Raw genomic sequence first — 20,051 nt, 5'->3', positions numbered from 1 at the left:
CTAGCGTATCATCACCAAAGAGTATCTCCAGCTGACAACAGTTCAAAGTCTCCGCCGATAAATGCTGAAACACATTACACATGGTGTAAAGGGCATGAAAAAACAACTCTCTTTTTTCCACATCAAATTGCATGAGACCAACCATTCTAGAAGGAACACAAGAAATACAGTCTATTTGTACTGCTCTGTCACCTGCCTTTCTTCCATCTGCTTCTTTCTTTAATGGGAAGAGCCTGATGACCAAGCCCAGACAAGAGAAGTAAGCTCAAGCATGGCTTTCTTGGCTAACGCGTTCAGTTGCTTTCTTGGCTAACGCGTTCAGTCGCTTTCAAGCCACGGTTCTGGGCTTCACCAGTCACTTTTTGCAGATTCTCAGAAGAGGACCCAGAAAAGCAGATTCATACACACTATGAAACAATCATTTTCAGCACCATAATCTACGTCTGCTATCACTTTTTGTTTCCTTGTGATCAGTAGCTTTTCTTCTAAATCTTGTTTCCTTTTTCACAGCATTTTCTCCTAACAAACAGTGGTTGCTACGTATCTTCTGTCGTTACCTTTAGTCTACGCAACTCAAACTCTCCTCCGTTCTGTGGTTTCCTCAAGATGTAGTTCAGTCGAAGAGAAAAAACAGAAACAGCAGAAAGACGCTTGCTGCACTTTGGGCGTAGATACTAACATTTCCGTGTATACCTAGGCCACATTCAAGCAGGTATGTTTGTGTTTGTATTTGAGCCTGTAGTGGATGTGCAGCACTTCAGTTAGTAGTTTAAATGTGTCATTGGAAAATGCAATGTTCGTTACCAACAAAGGACGACTGTAAATAATTTGTTGCTTCAGCTGTTAAGGCTTTGGTTTTTTTCTGGTTCTGCCCTTTCAATTCCTCTATCTCCTCCCACATACTGCTATTTTTATATATAGCCAACACTACCAGATGTCACTTTGTCATCTGCCACCAATACACCATCACCCTTTTCTGATGAGGTTTTTGCTACTTCTGCTCTTTAGGTTATAACTAAGGTTTCTGGCATTGGGAAAGCTAGGAACTAGAGAAAGAGGTGTTAAAAAACAAAGTCTGAACTAAGACTCCATAAATGTAAACAGTTCTTCCATCATGTTTTTAGTTTACATGATAAACTAAGCTAAATAAGCTAAGGGAAACTAAGCCATGTAAGCTGATCTCTCTCTCTCTCTCTCAAAAAAAAAAAAAAAAAAAAAAAGAGAGAGAAATAAAAAATACAATTGCTGAAAAGGACACCATTACCCTGCTGTGGGACAGGATTTTGTATGTTTTTAGCAATAGAAAACGTGAGAGTGATAGGGTTTGGGGAAGGCAGAAATGGTGATTTGACTTTTTCCTTCTTTTTGCACTTGATGACATGACTCCAGTGTTCTCAGTCCCAAAGAACAGTGTCTGTCAGAATGACATCTATCACTGTCAAAAAATTAAATATAAACAAAACCCAAAATATAAACAAGTCTGCAGATGGAAAGAAGAATTCGGGAAACATCTCTGGGCTGCAGAGGGATGCATGAATAAAAACCCTTACAAGACGCCTTTTTCAAATATTTATCCAATGACCAAATGAATGGCCCACTGGCTCAACATATAAAAATAATTCATTAAGACAATGATGCATGAAGGGACAGGTTTATTACATCTCCTACACCTTTTTGTTTCTGAGCCGGTGACCAAAGCAATAATGAAAACCTTAATCCAGAATACATTTACAGCAAGTTTAGTTTCAGGTTCTGAAATGAAAAACACAATGTATTTGTGCTGTTAATTAAAATGCTGTTTGGTTCTCCTCCCTTCTCATACCCCGGGTGATTCTCTAACCTTGCAATGGCATTTTCCATACAGTGATGCTTAAAAAACTACACTAAACACAACATAATCCTAAATAATAATTCATTTTTAATTACATGTTATAGAATACCTTGCAAACAAAAGACACTCATTAAGATTTACTGGCGGGTATTGTATTTTTTGGCAACCCTGGAACAAACCAGAAGAAAAAAGCAAAGAATTATTCTATAACCATAAGGGAAAGAAACATCCATCTAAATGTAGAGGATTCATACGGCAAAACTTAAACTAAAGAAAAAATCCACACTTACAGCAGATTTTTTTTTAATTCTTAGTGCAAGAAACATAACCAAGTTAATCACAGAATCAGTACTAATTAAGAATATGGAAAATTCTCCTATACAGAGGTAGAGTCCAGTGCACAAGGCTAAAACGATATTCAATAGTCTAAACAAGACTGAGCCAGGTTTTACGGAATCCACTTTTTAAAGTATCAGACTGTATGTACATACATACAATAAATAGACTATACAATCTTTAAAGTAGTTTAATAAACTTCACAAAAATTATAGTAGATGCATTGAGATCTTTACATAATCCAAAGTTCATATCTCTATCACCCAGAAATGGATAAAACCAATATTCCTGATATCAAGTTAAATGGAAAATAGTTTAGCAAAGTGTTGATAAATCAAAATATTTCACATATTTTAAAGCCTAAATTTATGCTTATAAAGGATGAATTTCAAATGCTCTGAAAATGTTCCTTTTGATACTATCTGTAAAGAGGTTCCAAATACTGTAATTTGCATTTTTATTGTTATAAACACTTTCCTTACATTCCACGTTCAAGGGAAAAATGGACTTGGATACTCACAGTTCTGATGCATTGGCACAAGAAGAAGTGATGAGAATTAGATTATTTTAAAGGCCCAAAGGACATCAGGAGAATTTATGGACAAAACCTTCATGTCTCAAACTACACAAATCACATTAGAAAGTTAACAGAAAACTGTTTGGTATTACTATTTCAATCCTGTCAGTGCCTCTCTGCCCGGAGGCATCCGATTAGCATTGCACTGGAAGTCAAGTGTGCATCTCTGGGCCCCTAGGTTTGCTACAAGCCCATAGGGCTTAATAAAACAAATACGGAATCTTTATGGTTTACCACAGTAGTGCATAAATCAGGGACGTCTGTTGCCATTCATTTCAGTGAGAGTCGCAAAGAAAGGATTTCAGGGAACTGCGTTTCCAGCTATATCTTTCTAAACTGTGCAAAAAAAATGGGGAAAAAAAATCACCCTGGGGCATTATAAAGCAAATATCCTTATACTGACAAGTTATTTTCTATAAAAGGTTCTTACAAATTCCAAGGGGGCAACAGCCATAGTAAGAGGGAACTGGTAACAACAACAGAAGAGCTTAATAATCAGAGTTGAAAATATGTTCACAGCTCGGTTACTTTTAATTTCTATAAGCACCTACACTGAAAAACACAAGGGTTTGTATTTTAGCTTCAAAATCAAATCCACTGGTGACAAATACCTTGTTAAGTTTTCCATTCTGCTCTTCTACAGGCCTTCTCACTGGAACAATTTTTTTTGTTATTTTTTATTTTATACAAACAGACTCACTTTGATTTAAAGTAAACATATAAAAATTGAGAATATTGCTTGCAACAATGGACCTGGAGGTGAAGGAATGAACTAGTCAGGCCATACAAAAAAAAAAACCAAAACAAACTCCCTCAAAATGAATTCTGCTAAACTTCTAATGCTATGAAAATCTGCAAAAAGGATCACAAGATCTGTTGCAAATTTCAGAGATTTGGCCCAAGTCTTATCATCATCATCTGAATACTTTAATAACTGTATCTTTATATTAAGGAAAAATAAATGATTCCAAGAACTCAGGAAGGCACACGCACCCAAGTATACTATAAATAAAACACAACATGAAATTAGGAAGATCTTCTGATCCCTGTACACACTTTTGGTTCAGCACTATGGTCAAGTTCTCTCTTCTGAAATACAATAAAAGGCATACAAGAAATATAACATATGCATAATTATGAAGAATAATGCTAATAAGACAGCTTACAGAGAAAAGTGCAGTGAAAAAACCCAACGCTATTTATTCAGGGGCTTGTGCTACTGTAAATAGAGACTTCGTATTTGCTGCTGTGCAAGGGGAAGAATTTATCCTGGGAAGCAGCAATGAGGAACGCAAAACCCAAGAAAAAATAAAAAAGATATTAAGAGACACCTTTAGGATGGAACTCTCCCTACTTCATTCCTCTAGTGCACGGTCATCTGACTACATGCTTTGTTTTCATGCTGCCATTTCTCTTCATGAGTACAGCATATTAGAAAATGGCACAGTTCGTAAATATTTTTCTGCCTCTACTTTATTTTTCTGTTTCTTCTTCCAAGCACCTGATTTGCTGTTTCCTCATAAAAAGGGTAAAGCTGTTAGCGAAAAGTGAGAAAAAAGTTGTTGCTCATCTTCTCTCCCAAACACCGATGTCTCCGCTTCTCCTTCCACTAGGTATTTTATTCGTGTGCTACACAATGGGGAGGCACTGTAAAGGCAGCTTGACAGATTTAAAAATAAAAAAATCAAAAGTCTTTTTTCTTTATCCCCCCGCCCCCAGCCCACCCCGAAAAAAATGGATGGATGAAACAGTATGTCCGTAGGAATATTCCAGTCTCCTCTGTTAGGAGATAATAGCAGGGGACCATCTAACCACAGTCAGATTGTCAGCACTGACTGACCGTTTCTTTGCGGCTTTCCTGAAGTCCTTGTATTTATCTTCACACAAGCAGGAGATGGCCTATAAGACAAAAGAATGAGAAAACCTCTATTGCATTGACCACAGCTGTACAGGTAAAATAAAACTAAATGCAGATTTCCACATATAGGTAGAATTACAAAAGGTCACTTCATTAAGCAAAACACGTGAAGAGCTTCTCCCCAAATCGTCTTTCTCAATCTTAAAAGAAAGAAACACACTGACATCGCGTTGCCCACCACAGCTGCTTCTGAAGGGCTCCGTGAGCGTATTCCAAGCCTTTTCTTTACAGGTTAACCATCACCAATCTCATCGAGGTAGCTGACAGTGCTTACCTGCTGCTATAAGGTAACTCATATGTAGCACTTCATTGGTGAAAAATTGTGGAAAACTTAATAAAGCCATTATAAAAATTGTACATATATTTGGACAACTTATAAAGAGGGTGGCTCTTAATTTTTTTTATTTCCTAAAAGGTCTTGTAGTAATTATATTTTTCTCTACTGATAAATGGTCTGGCAGAATACTCGCCCTGCTTTACTTACAGAGCTGATGTTTGCTTGCCTTTCAGAAGGAGATGGTGATTTCTATGTGATCAGGCTATCTTATATGGTGCCAGTGGGAAACATAACTCATATTCAGAATAATTTAATTTGCATTAAAAATACATAGGAATGTTAAAAACCTTTTGAAGAGAGAGACAAACATTATTCAAATGTCGACTCCTATTATACTACACTGGAGTTAACATTTTATGTTTCTTCTACTGCTTTTAGCCAAGTTTAAAACAAATATTTATTACAGACCTCATATGCACAAATATACTGTGCGCTAAAACAGCATGTCCATTAGAGTTCGTATGGCTGGGACAGGCTATGGTTGGCATCAGTAGGGCTGTTAACTCTGGTGATCAAACACACGGAACTGCAGAGAAAGCTCACTGCAAGGAATATTCAAGGTCAAATTAAAAAATAAGATGAACTAAAACAGTATTTTTATTTACTCAGGAATGCTTTTAAGTGGTGTCTTAAGATAGGATATTTAATAAAAAGTACTGTACAAACAAAACCAGTACAAGTGTTTGATTATAAAACAAGGCAATACAAAGAAAGAGCCTGACTCCACTGATCATAATTTTCTTTCTTGATCTTTACTTCTATAGCACAGCAAGTTGTAGCAGTGAAGAGTCCTTTAATTTTAATAGTCCTGCAAAGACGAGAGGAAGGTATGACAGAAGCACACAACTCATACATCTGAGAGCAAGTTCACCCAACGCTTTGGTCAAGCCAGCCACAAAGCGTGGTTAAATTAAAAACAAAACAAAACAAAAAAAACAAACACAAAAAAAAAACCCAAAAAACAAACAAACAAAAAAAACCAAAACAACACAAAACCTACCACCACCACTAAGAAACCAGTTGCTACTTTTTAGCTGGAAACTGAATTTCCTTTTGTTAAGACCTTTCTCGGACAGAGTTTTCTTTCTTGGTGCACATGAAGAGAACAACACAATAAACTAACACAAATATTCCCATTGCTTTGTAGACCATAACTTAACTGCTTAATAACATTTTATTTAATTTAACCAGGAACCCAAAGGATTAAGAAAGTTTATGCAGTTCAATTGGATTTAAAATCCAATAGATGAAAAGCATTCAATCACGAAATAATGTGCCAAGGCATGGCTTGGCAAATAGGCGTACTGAGGTGGAGTTCGGCTTCTTTCAGCTGCCAAATCAGGCTATTACCTTAGGCATCAAACAGCCAGAGAAGGTAATCACTTCAAAATTTTCTGTTTCACAGGAAAACTTCTGTTCTGGCACTTGGTCAGACAAAACGAAATTTTGCTTGGAAGCGGCACTTAATATTTGGCATCTCTAGTCTCTGGTGATTAATCATATGGATAAGAAACACAGTGACTGCTGTTTGAAGCAATCCTGTATCTAAAGATGCCTCTTCATTTGCAAATAATTTACAAAATTGACATTTGGAGCCTATTTGGCAAGTTATTTAGTCAACTTCAGCGTAACATATGGGGAAACAAGACAAAAGCAGAAAATTGTAAATATTTATTATTGTCCTTCAGTTAAAATAAATCCAAATAGCTTATAAACACCTTTCTGTCATCTGATATTTCTGTTGCTTTTATTGCTAGAAAAAGAAACCAATTTTTGACAGTTGCAAGGTACCATTTCTCATATGAAATCAAAACATTCTTTAAAACAGCAACACCATTCAATCATGTAAAATTTTGTTGGACTTGACTGCAATATCTATAATCAGCTAGAAAAATGCATACGTACGTATTCTTCCATTACATATATGCATACAGAACTAGAAGTCAGTTCCCCTGCTGAGTTATATGACTTTGATGAGACTTTGTCACTGGTGAGGGGGACAGGTAAGGAGAAAGGAGCGGGGAGAAAGGCAATAGTAGTAGTAGTCCTAGTATAAATTTTGGCTGCGTGCACGTGTTTGTGCAGGGCAGGAAAGCAGCAGGGCTGGCTATGGCTTCACGGCTGAGAATGCACAAAGGCGCACAACTGCAAGTGCCTCAACACCCCCAAAAAATGGACAAACCGGAGAGAACTCAGCAAGAACACAGAGCACTAAGTCTGGAAGGGTTACATATAAGGAAAATGTGAAAAGAAAAAAAAAAAATCACTAGAGCAACTAGGAGTTGCGATGATGGGAGTTCTCCTTAATTTATGGAGAATGAAAAGAAGAGCAATGGGGTTACTCCTGACGAAAGAGCCGGGGAGTTTTGCTCTCCCCTCGCTTCTTGGCTAAGAGGGTTCTGAACAAACAAAACATGCAGGATTGCAATCAATCACTGCAACAGTGGGAAGCTGGAGGGATAGAAAGACGTTTCTCTACTGGTAACTTACATATTTTTCTCCTCTTTTTTGTCTGTTTGATCTATGGGACTGTATCTCTTTAGGGTCAAGGAAATACAGCACGTAGTTCAAAGGGTTTGAACTATGTGCTCAAGCACTACCTTAAAAAGAAAAAGCTCAAACATACGGTCACTTAAATGGGGAGTGTACTAACGAATGCTCTTACAAAATCTAGCCTTGAAACGAGCACAGTGCTAAGATCACAAGCAGAAATAGGGTAGGCACGTTTTGTGGACTTACCCCAAAGAGCAGAATCTGACTCATATTTAGCTCAGTACACGGGAGAATAACCAGGTGCAAGAGTAGGAAATTACAAAATAGTGGATTAAGGTTGGATATCCAACAACCTTCTTGGCAGAAAAATCTCCCATATTAAAAAATAGTTCTCAGGAGAAGCAAAGGAAGCCTTGACATTTGACATAATTAAAAGGAAGGAGAAAACACACTACAACATATGCTGGTTGGAACAAACAGCATTGGCAGGTGGACAGACTGGATGATCTAATGAAAGGTTATTTGCCATTTTTAACTTGCATGATTCCATAAAATAGGGAAAAAAAAAAAAAAGAAGAGGGGTCATGAAAATGGTTTCTGGCTACTAGGTGGACTGGTATAACAAAGTCAGGACACTTTTAGGCCACAGGCTGACGAAAAGTAAGAAAAAATTCCTTTCACTTAGTCACTTAAAAGACAAAGCTGCTTCTTAAGTGCCAATTGTGGGAACATTAAATAAGGCAAAACATCCGCTACAGATGCTCCAGAAAGTGATGTCATTTTTAACAAGTACTATAACCTCTTATAACACCTCTAAGCTGATGGATCTTGTCCAGCATTTCTATTCGATGAGGAACAGTATTTACGAACTTTGTCCTTGGTCTTCTTGGTTTGTTTTTTTTTCATTACAGGTATGTCAACCCCATGATATTTGCAGAAATAGCAACGCAGGTTCTGCCGTGCCAGATCTAATACTCCTGCTTTAAATACATAAAATAGCTAACGCGAAAGTAACAAAAATGCGTTATAATATAACCAATTCTCTATGCAAGACCTTTTGTGATCTCCAATGTCAGTAAATAAGTTATTTTAAATCTTAGGACTTAGAAAGGTCCTTTCAGTTTATCAGACAAGGCACATCCTTCCACTGCATACGTACATTCGCTATGAGTCTGTTGTCTTTCATCACGGACTGCAGCTTTTCTCCCAGTATCAAAAATATCACTGCCTGTGTGGTACTACATCTACTCCCCTTGACAATCCAGGCAACCGTTTTAAAAACAGAATCTCTGGGCTGAACAGCACATGAGAGACCTAGAAAAGTGCTGCAAATGCATTTTGATAACTCTTGGCAAGCTAAATGCTTAACGGTGCTCAAGGAACTAGGCTATAAATTACGCTGTCACTAGTTTCAAGGGCACACTAATGACAACCAAGTATTGCCAGGGAACAAGGCAGTTCCCATCCTGCTCCCTTCCTTCTGGCCACAGAACAGAAGCAAGGAGCTGCTAGACCAAGCTGGTTTCACAGCAGATATTCATCCTCTTCCCTGAAGACATCCTCTTTGGCTAGCAGCGTTACTTCACAGCCAACTTCTGCTAGCAGCACAAAGCATCCCCAACATGGGAAAATTTTTAATGATATGGATTTATTGAAAAAAATATTCCATTATTTCTTTTAAAATCTGCCTTCTCTTTAGTTAGTACAGAAGAACCACTGGTATTCTCTGGGTATTTACAGTCATTTCCTATTTTCTTTTCTTCTAAGGTTTTAGGAGCTATCGTTACAGTCATTTGTAACCTGCTGTTATACATTGTATGTGATATAGATTGACAGTGTTGGGAAACACTGAGTACTAAATTCTCTTCAAAAAGTAATTCGTTCAATTATATTATATATAATGGCACTTATCATCAAGACTCACCATCTAATAACTTAGTAAACTACTTCTATTCATTTGAGATTACAATCCAAATGAATTTTCATTTTTTAAAATTCTTTTTAATAGAAACAAAATTTGATGCAAATTTACATCACACTCCATACATAGAATTAAGTTACATTCTTACTGGAGCTATCTGCGAAATTTAGAAAGAATATTTAGAAAGAATGCGAAACACAACTCTAGTGAAATCTGCTTTGATTCTTTCTCCACCACTTTCTGTTCCCATTACAGTCACAAACAAGTCAATTAACCTTCCCACGCACCATTTCCCCCCATAAAAACGTGTACAGTACTGCCTGCCTGTTCTACAGGAGCACTAGGAGCTTCAGAACATGCAAAGCTCACTCTAACCCACAGGCAAACAACCTCCAGGGCAAAGCTGTTATATAATTAAAGACGTGCGATGTTAAAAGCAGTTAGCATCTAATGACAAATTTCAGAATTAGTAACAAAATGTGTACATGCTCATGCAATAATGCCTTTATTTGAAAAACTTCATATCAGAAAGCTCAGGAAAAATAGATTCCAGTCTTGCAAAGTGCCCGCAGTTGGCTGATGATTTTAAATTCCTCCTGTGTCTGTGGGAATTCATAGTGCCCTGCATTTCACAGGTCCAGACCATCCGACACAGTGCTTTCTGCACATGGTATATTCAGGTCTCACAAGGATTCATGATTTATTCACTAAAGATGTGTGCCCCTTTCTGTTTTCCCATTACTAAGAACATCACCACGGGAGATAACAGACTTGGATCCACGTGAAGTGGAGCAGTAGCAGATAACAAGCACATGGAATAGTTATTTTCAGCAATACTTGTTAATATTCTGTCCTTTAAGGTGGATAATCAGTTTTAAGAAACCAAATGAACACATGAAACCAGACTGTGAACAGAGTCATTGTAAAACTTGGGGGTACTTTCACAAGGCCAATTCAGACAACTAGAACTGAAAAAGAAATGGAAAACAAGACAAGGTATGAAGGCAATTGGGCCAAAAAGCTGTCCCCACGTCCCTGAATACCCAAAGGACAAACAAAACAGTTATGAAAATCAGGGCACATGATAATCTAATATCTCATGGGAATATTTGGGAAGAGATGGGAAAAGGGAGAAACAACACAAAAATTCCAAATCCCACCATATATTCAACTCTGAGCAATCTAAAAAGAAAGTGTCTTACCTCAAGTTTATACGCCCTGTCCCTGCTGAGGGGCTCCAAAGGAAAACTCAGGTTATTTGCTTCTGCCAGGTAACGCAAATCAAAATAATACTTGGCATAAACACTGGAGGGAACATTAATATTGAACTGCAACAGCTCAAGAAACTGGCGTTCCAGCTCGTTCCTGTAGAAAGAAGATAAATGTGAAAACATATTTCAGACTGTGCATTCTGAATGTAATTTACTTTAAATTGCAAATGGTATAAACCAAGTTCATTTCTTATTCTTGCCAGACACAATTATCCTAGCCTAAGGTTTGACCTAGTCTACCAAGTTCTGTCGGCCTACATACACCACTGAGGAATATGAAAGATGCTGCACCTTGCAGCTGCTACAGTGATGCTCATCAAACCCAGACACAAACTTTTCCTAGTGGAAGGGCACCTTTATCAGTTTAGCTAATACAACATGGGAAAGAAAAGCTAGCAGGAAAAAAATTTTCTTGTCGTTTCTGCTGTACCTCCACTAGGTGGATCTGCAGACACGGCTATGCAAACACAAAACACAAACATGCCCTAAATTTGTCGGACATCTCTCAAAAATGCTGCAAATTACTCTAAGACCTAAATTACTGGAGAACTTATTTATTCTCTTCAGCCTTTCATAATCAATCATTTAAAACTAGTCATGGGAAACCTGAATTTTTCAGCGTACTGTCTTATCTATCTTTATGAACAAAATGAAGACATTTTTCCCTAGGACGTGCAATCAAAATTCACAGTGGTGATCATTTGTTTTTCCATACCTAAAACAAATGTGTTTGTCAAAATATCTGATAGGAACAGAGGTCCTATTTGAGCTCCCACCCCATGAAAACTTTGGTATAGCAATACATAATTTACTGGTGTAGGTAATAAAAAAGTATGTTGAGAAATAAGTAGATCAACAAAATTAAGGACTGGAAATTTTCATAAATGGCATGGTAACTAGATATCCTACATAATACTTATGTAGGGACATATGACATATTCAAAACAGCGATTTCAAGATACAAGAAATAAAAAAATACATAGGTAGTAAAAGCTGTTCGCATTTGCTGAAGGGTATATGGACTGCAGAGCTGTGTTACCAGCAGGTACTGACTATGATACTGCATTTAAGTTACATTTTGACTGCAGTGCAAGTGTGCAAGGAATGTGCAGGCAGTTGGCAATAGAAGAGGAAGGCTCTGAGGATAAAAAGTACTGGTACAGTAGTTTTTCAACACCGAATGATTTTTCTTCTCACTCTTTACTCTTACATCACTCTTACATCATAATCATTGTCCTTCCCTGCCTTCACTCTCTCTCTGCCAAAATGCTATATTTACATAATGAGAAATATTAATTAACATTAAAAGATTACCTAAAAGCTGGATATGGACTCTTTGGCATGAATTCACACTGTTGAAGATTCTAGCTTTTAAAAAATCCAAATTAAAAAAAATTACATTTTAAGACGTTTATCAACAAATACAGAAGATTATCTTTAAATGTCGTTTTATACTACCAATATTTTACTTTCTCCAAGCAAAGCCTAAAGATGTATGTTAATGGATAATATAAAGCCTATTTTAATGGAGGAAGACATTGGCTGTACCTCTTTTGAAAAGCATCCCCAAATGTTTAAGAACCTAGTCTCAGATCCTTACTATCCCCTACGTCCCAGATTTGAAGGTTAGATCAGCAGACTAACTACAGCTGAGAAAGAACAAAAAAATACAGGTATTTCGGATTTGAACTAATGTAATTTAACTAAGCACCATACCCTTCTTCCCCGATACATCCACATTAGACTACTTTAGCATACGCTTTCCTGCGGCCACTCCACAAACTCACACCGAAACTCAAGGTAATGCTACCTACATGACTACAGAGACATACTGCAGTTCAGTCCTCCCACGTCCTCTGTTAGCTTTTAGGCACAGTTCAATGTACTGCTGGTGACTTACAAAACTCAGAAAGGTCTACATGATGTTTTGCAAGATACGCTTATACTGAATGATTCACAGCAGTTGAAGATTTTGACCTAGAGTTTTTCTGCCTTACTAATATAAACAATGAAAGCCCCCGACTTGCGTAGAGCTAGACACTTCAAAGTTGTCATACTGTGCTGTCCCAACTACCTGAAAAATAAGAAAGAAAAAAAACATCCACCACACTAGCGACAGGAGGAAAAAAACTTTGGAACAACTGGCAGCAGGAATATAAACATCAACAAGCACCAAAATCTTTGCTGAAGGATTGACAAGGAGCCCCAAACACAAAGCCCATGAGCCAGGTCACCAAGTACCATATAGAGCGCACAGGATCCCCAAAGGCTTCTGGTTTTGCAGTTTGTGAGAACCCTTAAACCTTTAAGAAAAGGTTAAGAAGCTAAAAACTTGAGGACAAGGACTCATCACAGTTTGGCTGAGGGAAAGCGCAGTGCAGGAAGAGGGCCGATGTTAGCACGGGTCTGCCACGTGATAATGGTGTTATGTAGCTCAAGTGCAACTTCTAACAGTAGCATCATCACATGTGTTTGTCAAAAACAATAACCGCTTTTTTTGTTTCCTTTCACACCATCACAGTACGCCTCATCACCTGCCTTCAAAAAAAGCCCTGAGAATCAGCAATTTCAAAACTCATATTTATAACCATTCCTGATTAATACTGTCACACAGCACAGTCAAACCTGCCAGTCTGCTGCAAGCTGTTCAGCAATCTATTTCAGCTCATGTCCCAGCTTCAGAAATACTTTAAAAGGTCCCAGATTTGCCTTGGAAGAGGAGTGAATGGAGGGGAGCCCTTACTGCCACTGAATACCCGAAAGCATGAGAAAAGGATCAAGGGAAAAGTAGTTTAGCAAAATCATTCAGGAAACACTCAAAACAGTCAAGGAAGCATTATCAAATTGTTCTGCATGGAATAATATTGCATACAGAAATGTCAAGGGCCTGATTTTAGCTTCTTGTCCCCTCTACCCCCCCTTTTATTTTGGAAATCTCATTCTGTCTAGGTTATGTCGGAAAAGAAGTATCATTAACCATCCTTCAAGTAACTTACATATTTTGAAACAGATACTGAAATGGCATTATGTGGTATTTCCCACCCCTATTTTGAAATAAGAGTTTTCCCCCAAACTAATGAAAGTACCTGCAGCATACCACAGCAACGCAAGCTTTGTGTTTTTCACTTTGACTCGGGGAAAAATCCCCACCTTATTACAAATTGCTTGTTAGTACAAGATTTAGAGATAACTTTTCTAATACTTGAGCAATGACAGCTACTCACAATTTATAAGTCTTATCTAGCCGTGTACGAGCATGCTTAATTTAAAGCAATCAGCTGACTCCTAACTTTCAACCTTTCCCTTACAGATCATTTTTAGACCAGCTATAAATCTGACAAACAGTGAACGATTAAGAAACTAAATTAGGGCTGCTTTAGCAAAAACGCTTGGCCTTTCGCTAGTTTGAGATTGCAAACTGTGATTCAAAAACCATTCTGCCTGTACAAACATTTCTTCTCATCTGCTTCCCTCCTTCCCTCCTCCCAGAGTGGTTATCCACCACCAACTCTCTTCAGTGGCTGCGATCCTGACTTAAGCGAGTTAAAGCAGAGACAAGTCTATGTAGTTCTCATTACAGATACTTAGCTCTGCTTAAAAGAGCTCTGAAACACACAGATACTGTACTAAATCATCTTTTTAATAATTTTATTGTTATTAGTTCTTATAAAAAAGGGGTGCCGTGCCCCAGTAGACAGAAAACATCACTCTCCGAATGCATGAGCGACAGTGGCCTGTCAAGGCATCCGTCCCTGCCAGCACCATCCCAGCACCAGTTCCAACCGCAGCCCTTCCAGGACCGCTCCCGCACGCACGCCAGCTCAGGTAAGGGCGCCTCGGAAAGCGTGCGTGGTATGTGACTCAGCCCTGAACGTATAGATGACACAAACCCCAGGCACTTCAGCCAATATATGTAATAGCTGCTAACCAACCAAACAAAAAAAAGCACTAGACTATTTAGAGAAACGAGCATTCATTTTTGTATTTGTAAACATTACGATCTTAAGTGTGTTAATTCTTATTACAGTTCTTTTTATTACTGTTTAATATACTCTTAATATGACTCGGGAGTATCCAGCCAGATATCTCAACTCTCTGTGCTGTTACAATATGCACTTCTCAAGAATGCCATCAGATTAAAAAAAAAAAAATTAGAAAAAATGGAAATTTCTCTTTGCCAGTTAAAATACTAGATTTTTAACATCTTGCAAATGAACTCAGCAGAATACGGGGGGGGGGGGAACCCAAACCCCAAAAGAACTAATTTTGAATAATGGCAATAAATAAGTGGGTGAACATCTAAGGGTCATTAGGACCACAAGAATTTTTTTTTCCTGCCTTACATGTTGGTCTGCTGTCTGTATGGAGAACTAGCACGACAGTAAATGTCGCTGAAGTGAATACACGCAGACTCACTGGACGTGGGGTTTTTTTGTCAAGTCATACACTTAAATATTCTGCAGGTCTGCTTCCATCACTGCACATGAACATCCAGTGGTAAAATAGATTTCAACCAGAAAACAAAAATAACTCACCTCTTCTTTGTAAAGAACTGTCAAGCAGACCTCATGCCATCTATCAGCATCCACCATGTTTACATACAATGCAGATATACAAACTTTATATAATTTATGAGAGACCTTCCCATCCCCCTTATACACACAGATCTTGGCATTCATTGACAAAGATAAACATACTGCACTCACATGTCTTCAACCGTGATATCTTTCAGGATCTGGCAGTAATCCACGTTCCACACTGCCTGGTCGTCCCAAACTTTGGATGCCAGTAGAATGGCACCCAGTACAATTCGCTTCCAGTTTGCTGGACAAATATCTATCTCTGCATAAGTTAAAAGTCTTTCAAGATATACCTGTGGAAACACATTAAAATCAAGACTTAATCTATCTTGCTATTAAGCAGAAATGAAAAAGAAAACTATTCCCATAAACCCATTCCAGCAACTTTATAAGAGTAATCTGCTCTCAAGAAGATTTTTTTATAAAAGTTGTAGGTTTAAATACATATATTTATGCCAAGCTCAAGACTGAATGTGATAAATTCATATTTTAGTTGGCCTTTGCCTTCTGATCATATTACCAGAAACAAAACTGTTATTTTTCTATCTGTAACTGTTGGTAATATAGTCACATGTTGGAATGAATTCAAATGATCACTTAAATAAATTATTAAAATAATAATGTAAATAAATAAAATGCTAATGACTAACGAGAAAGGCAAGGGTATGCTACCAGTAATAGTTACTAGCTATTATACAAACAACTATAGTTGTAATTCACAGGCAGTCAGTTATCAGATACGGCATCATGTCATGCCGGGCCCCTCTGGCGAGCCTGTGTGAAGAGGTTCTATAGGCACCTATAGGGTGGGCGGAGGAACAGTTACCACAGAAACAGCAAGCTGAACAGAGAGGAGAAGTATGTGCTAAGAAGGTAATTCATAACGGTTTCCTCTGGACCGATAAGCTCTGGAGATGAATAACAGTAGTCCTGTTGGACATGCAAGAACTGACAAACTCAGGACACCATAGACTGGCCCAGTCTGCCCAAGGCCACCAAAGCAGGGTAGCATTGACCAGAGCTCGTATGACCCAGACCTCATCCAAGAAGGTGGTGGGTACTATTTACAAACACTACAGGATTATACACGCACATCTGATGAAGCAAGGGACCGTGGAGGGACTTTCTGAACACCTACCAAAAAACTGCTCAGGGGGGGAGTGCAGTATGACCCTCTGCTTCCAAACACAGCGCGAGGCTGGCCCCCCCGGCTGATGCTCCAGCCAGGGAACTAGGGGTGAATACGGGAGGGACCCACTGAATACTTCTGCAATCCACAACATTTAAACAGTTTATACACTAGCTGAGAAGACACAGAATAAATATCTTGTGGTTTGACTAAGTTAATGTTTATTAGCACCTAATCAAATAATACCCAAAGAATAGCTAATATATCCAACATTCAATGCAGGATACATGCTGGTAAGGGTTTGAGGGGAAGGGGAAAAGGGGGATGTAGGGGGAAAACTTTAAAACGGGAACAGCTCACTTGTGATTTTCTATAAGGACGCACACTCATACAAGCACACAGAGGACCTTCAGTGATTTGTGCTCCTGGAAAGGTCTAGCATTAGTGGAAAATATTACATACTTAAAAAATAATAATTCATATATTTTGAAGCTCGTGTATTTTTATGAGTCACCAATAACATCAAGGCCAATTACATCCTTCATATAGTTTTGTTCATTAATTTTCACAATTATGATATGTACAAGTAATTAGAGTTTGGCAACAAGATCCTCAAGACCAGTAGACAGCTGTTGTATAATTTAAAGCTTTACAGCGAAAAAAAATATTTTATAGAAAAATATTAAATATCTGAATACATGTACACAGGTATTCACCTCACAAAATGAAGTGTCTCACACACTCTGCAGTATAAATGGCATATGGAGCAAGAAAATCATGGGAAAAATACAAAACACAGTATTAGACAACTTTTGTTCAAAGTGGCCACCACAAAGTGTAGTTCTTTGCTTCCTACTCTTACTGAATGAAAATAAAACTCGAGTTACAAAATCTGTAATGGTCACTAATACAGTCATATTAAAATGAATTCATGGGTAAAAAGTATAAAATTTTCTCTCCTCAACAGACCACCTCTCCCAAGCAAGAGATTTCTCAGTCCACTGGGAGGTTGTTTCAAACAGATTTCACTGTGCTCTTCTGGCAATGATTTAAGGAAACTCAGATGCAGTCATTTATTAAGTTAGTAAATTCCACTCTGATTTAAAAACAAAATTTTTTACTGCCTTCACTAGCATCAAGGAAGTGAACTTGTTCTGCAGTTTCGTTTCGCACCTGCAGAACAACTTGCTGTGCATGAAGGAGCAGAACTTGAAACTGGAAGTGCTTCAACGTGACAGCACAGACGCATTCACTACAACCAACAATTAGTCCTGATATGCTACTCTATAAAAACACAGGTTTGCATTTACTGAAGAATAACCTATTCTTTGTATCTCGTAATAGATCTTATAATACCCTCTTCACTGCATTGTGATAAAAAGCAATTAGGTGGTTATTCAGGTTGCTAGTACTCTCACAAGAGTCTACATCGACTGACAGAAACTAGCAGGAGATTTTAATGAGATACTCTGATGAAAGTACAATATACACACAAAATATTATACCTACCTGAAAGGCTGCATATTTTATAAAAACAGAACGCTGCTTGGGATTCTGAAGGGCCAGCATTTTGTGTTAAATTTTAAATAGCTAAAGATATTGTTCCACAGATGCTGAAGGAAATTTACTTCTGCTCTAACAGAAGAAATACATGGCTGCTAAGAAAACTGAAAATATTCGTTTAAGGTATATATGTTTTAAAAGAATGTTGAAGTTTTCTACTTATCAATGTAAATCATTTTTTTAATGAGGGATTACGACTGATTTATAGATAATTACTAAAACCCACAAAATGTTCAGAAAATATTTATCCCAAGTTTTGGGGATATCTGTACCTTCAAGTAAATACTGGACTAACTTTAAACAAGTAACAACAACTAACTTGTAAAAGGAGCGTACATACAAAATGGCAGATGCAAAGAAATCTTATTTGGAAAAGCATAATCTCATTGATACTACCAATGCCAAAACAGTTTCAATGAATTTTTGAAATTATAGAATACTCAAAAAGTCTGAATATTTACAGTATGTTGCATATTACAGACTGGTCAAATGAAAAAAAAAAATGCTCAGTAAAAGACCTTTGGCTTTCTCACTCCCCAGAGGGTTCTCTATTTTTCTTGTGTTAATGAGGAATTAACCTTAATCTTGTTTTAGACACTTCGTTGAACTCAAGCTACGTCATCAGGCACAAAAAGACAGGCATAATAAACATTCAAAAATATCTGTGAAAACAAAGTTATACTCAGCCACAAGGTCAGAATCTTTACAGCATGAGACATCACAGATAAAACTGTTGATTCTTCTTTTTTTCTTCCTTAAAAAATAAGAAACATATAGGTAGCAAGATATCATAAACCTAAAGCTGAATTTTTCAAGAGGCCAGATGCCAGACTCCTGAATACACCATTTCTTCTTTAGCTACGATTTGCCCCTGTCTGCCATCCTAGCGCTGAAGAAAACCGTAACATTATCTGATAATACTGCAAAACAAAATATCGCTAATTGTTAAAAAATTTATTTTCCTTTATAAGGAAGGCAAAACAGTATTTAAGCACAAAATTACAAATTTCAAATTATGTGTCAAGCCCATTATTAAAAATAAGAGTTTTGACTTTCTAGTTAGAGCATCACTCTGAAAAGATTTTGATGTATAAAATTTGGTATTGGGAGACCACAGAAACACAAAGCTCAGTAAAAAGGTGGCACATGGATCTCACCAGAGTGTGCACTACCTGATGGTTCTGTTTAAAAGGCTGCCTTTTGCCTCCCAGGCAGCCTGCATAAACAAACCCCTTGACACGCTACATTACACAAACGAACTCGTTCAGCTTAGCAAGCAAGCAAAACTGCTCCTTGAATTATGAACAAACAGTATTCCCTGGAATTGCCCCGGGAAGCAGAAGACTTCTTCAAAGCAATACACTGTGCTAACGCAGGGAGCTTCATAAGCAGAAAGCGTACGGAAGCCATAATATCATGCCACTCTTAAATTGGGAAATGAACTTAATTTGCTTCAGTGCTGAATTTGACCCTTTACTGTTAAAGCAAACCTCTTAAATTTCCACTTCCCATATGCAGTTTTTGTAGATTTTGAATCACTACTCCACATCTATAGATAGACAAGGCATACAAAAATCAGAAAATACTATTCTTTCTTACATACAGCTCTAGCTTAGAAAAGAGAGAGAAAAAATAAAAAAAAAGAAGAAAAAAGAAAAAAACCCCAAGTAACCAAGTAAGGATTTTGTTGTGGGCTCAAACTCAAAGGCACTCAGAGAAGAAAAAGTAAACTGATAACAACAGATAAGAATGATATTGCAAGGAAAGACATAAAGAAGAATTCGTAACAGATGAACTTACACCTAAGTAAAAAGGGAGTGTAAACTTGCTGCTACCTTCCCACCAGCACATACTTGAGCAATCAGCTCTAAAAATTAAATAGGATCTCGATAAGACACTATTCTTAGAGTACTGTCATTACCACATTTGAGCATCTTCCAATAGCATGTTGAGGGATATGAATAATCGATCAAGTCCTTGGTGATGACTTGGGCTTAACCCCAGACATACTGTTTGCTGGAGTGAGGCTCTGTATCATTGTCTGATAAAGCTGAAGATGATAAATACCTCACCAGGAGAAAGGTGCTTAGGCCTC

General features: G+C 37.6%; 1 protein-coding gene across 2 annotated transcripts in view; it reads right to left on the bottom strand.

Moving 5' to 3' along the window:
* Positions 1 to 1,897: 1,897 nt before the first annotated feature.
* CCNY (cyclin Y) overlaps positions 1,898 to 20,051 on the bottom strand; it is a 127,943-nt gene continuing 109,789 nt past the window's right edge. For both annotated transcript variants that reach the window (XM_087778589.1, XM_087778598.1), the window contains 3 exons: positions 15,391 to 15,557; positions 10,616 to 10,778; positions 1,898 to 4,643 (listed from right to left, as the gene is read on the bottom strand). In XM_087778589.1, coding sequence (XP_087634715.1) covers positions 4,527 to 4,643; positions 10,616 to 10,778; positions 15,391 to 15,557 — 447 coding nt within the window. In that variant the 3' untranslated portion in view covers positions 1,898 to 4,526. The remainder of the gene's footprint in view (positions 4,644 to 10,615; positions 10,779 to 15,390; positions 15,558 to 20,051) is intronic.

The sequence above is a fragment of the Nipponia nippon genome, unplaced genomic scaffold, assembly GCF_047370975.1.
Source record: "Nipponia nippon isolate SJK-2023a ecotype South Korea unplaced genomic scaffold, ASM4737097v1 scaffold_1, whole genome shotgun sequence".
Classification (NCBI taxonomy): domain Eukaryota; kingdom Metazoa; phylum Chordata; class Aves; order Pelecaniformes; family Threskiornithidae; genus Nipponia; species Nipponia nippon.
The sequence above is the reverse complement of the archived record's forward strand: the minus strand, read 5'-3'. Positions and strand labels throughout refer to the sequence as shown.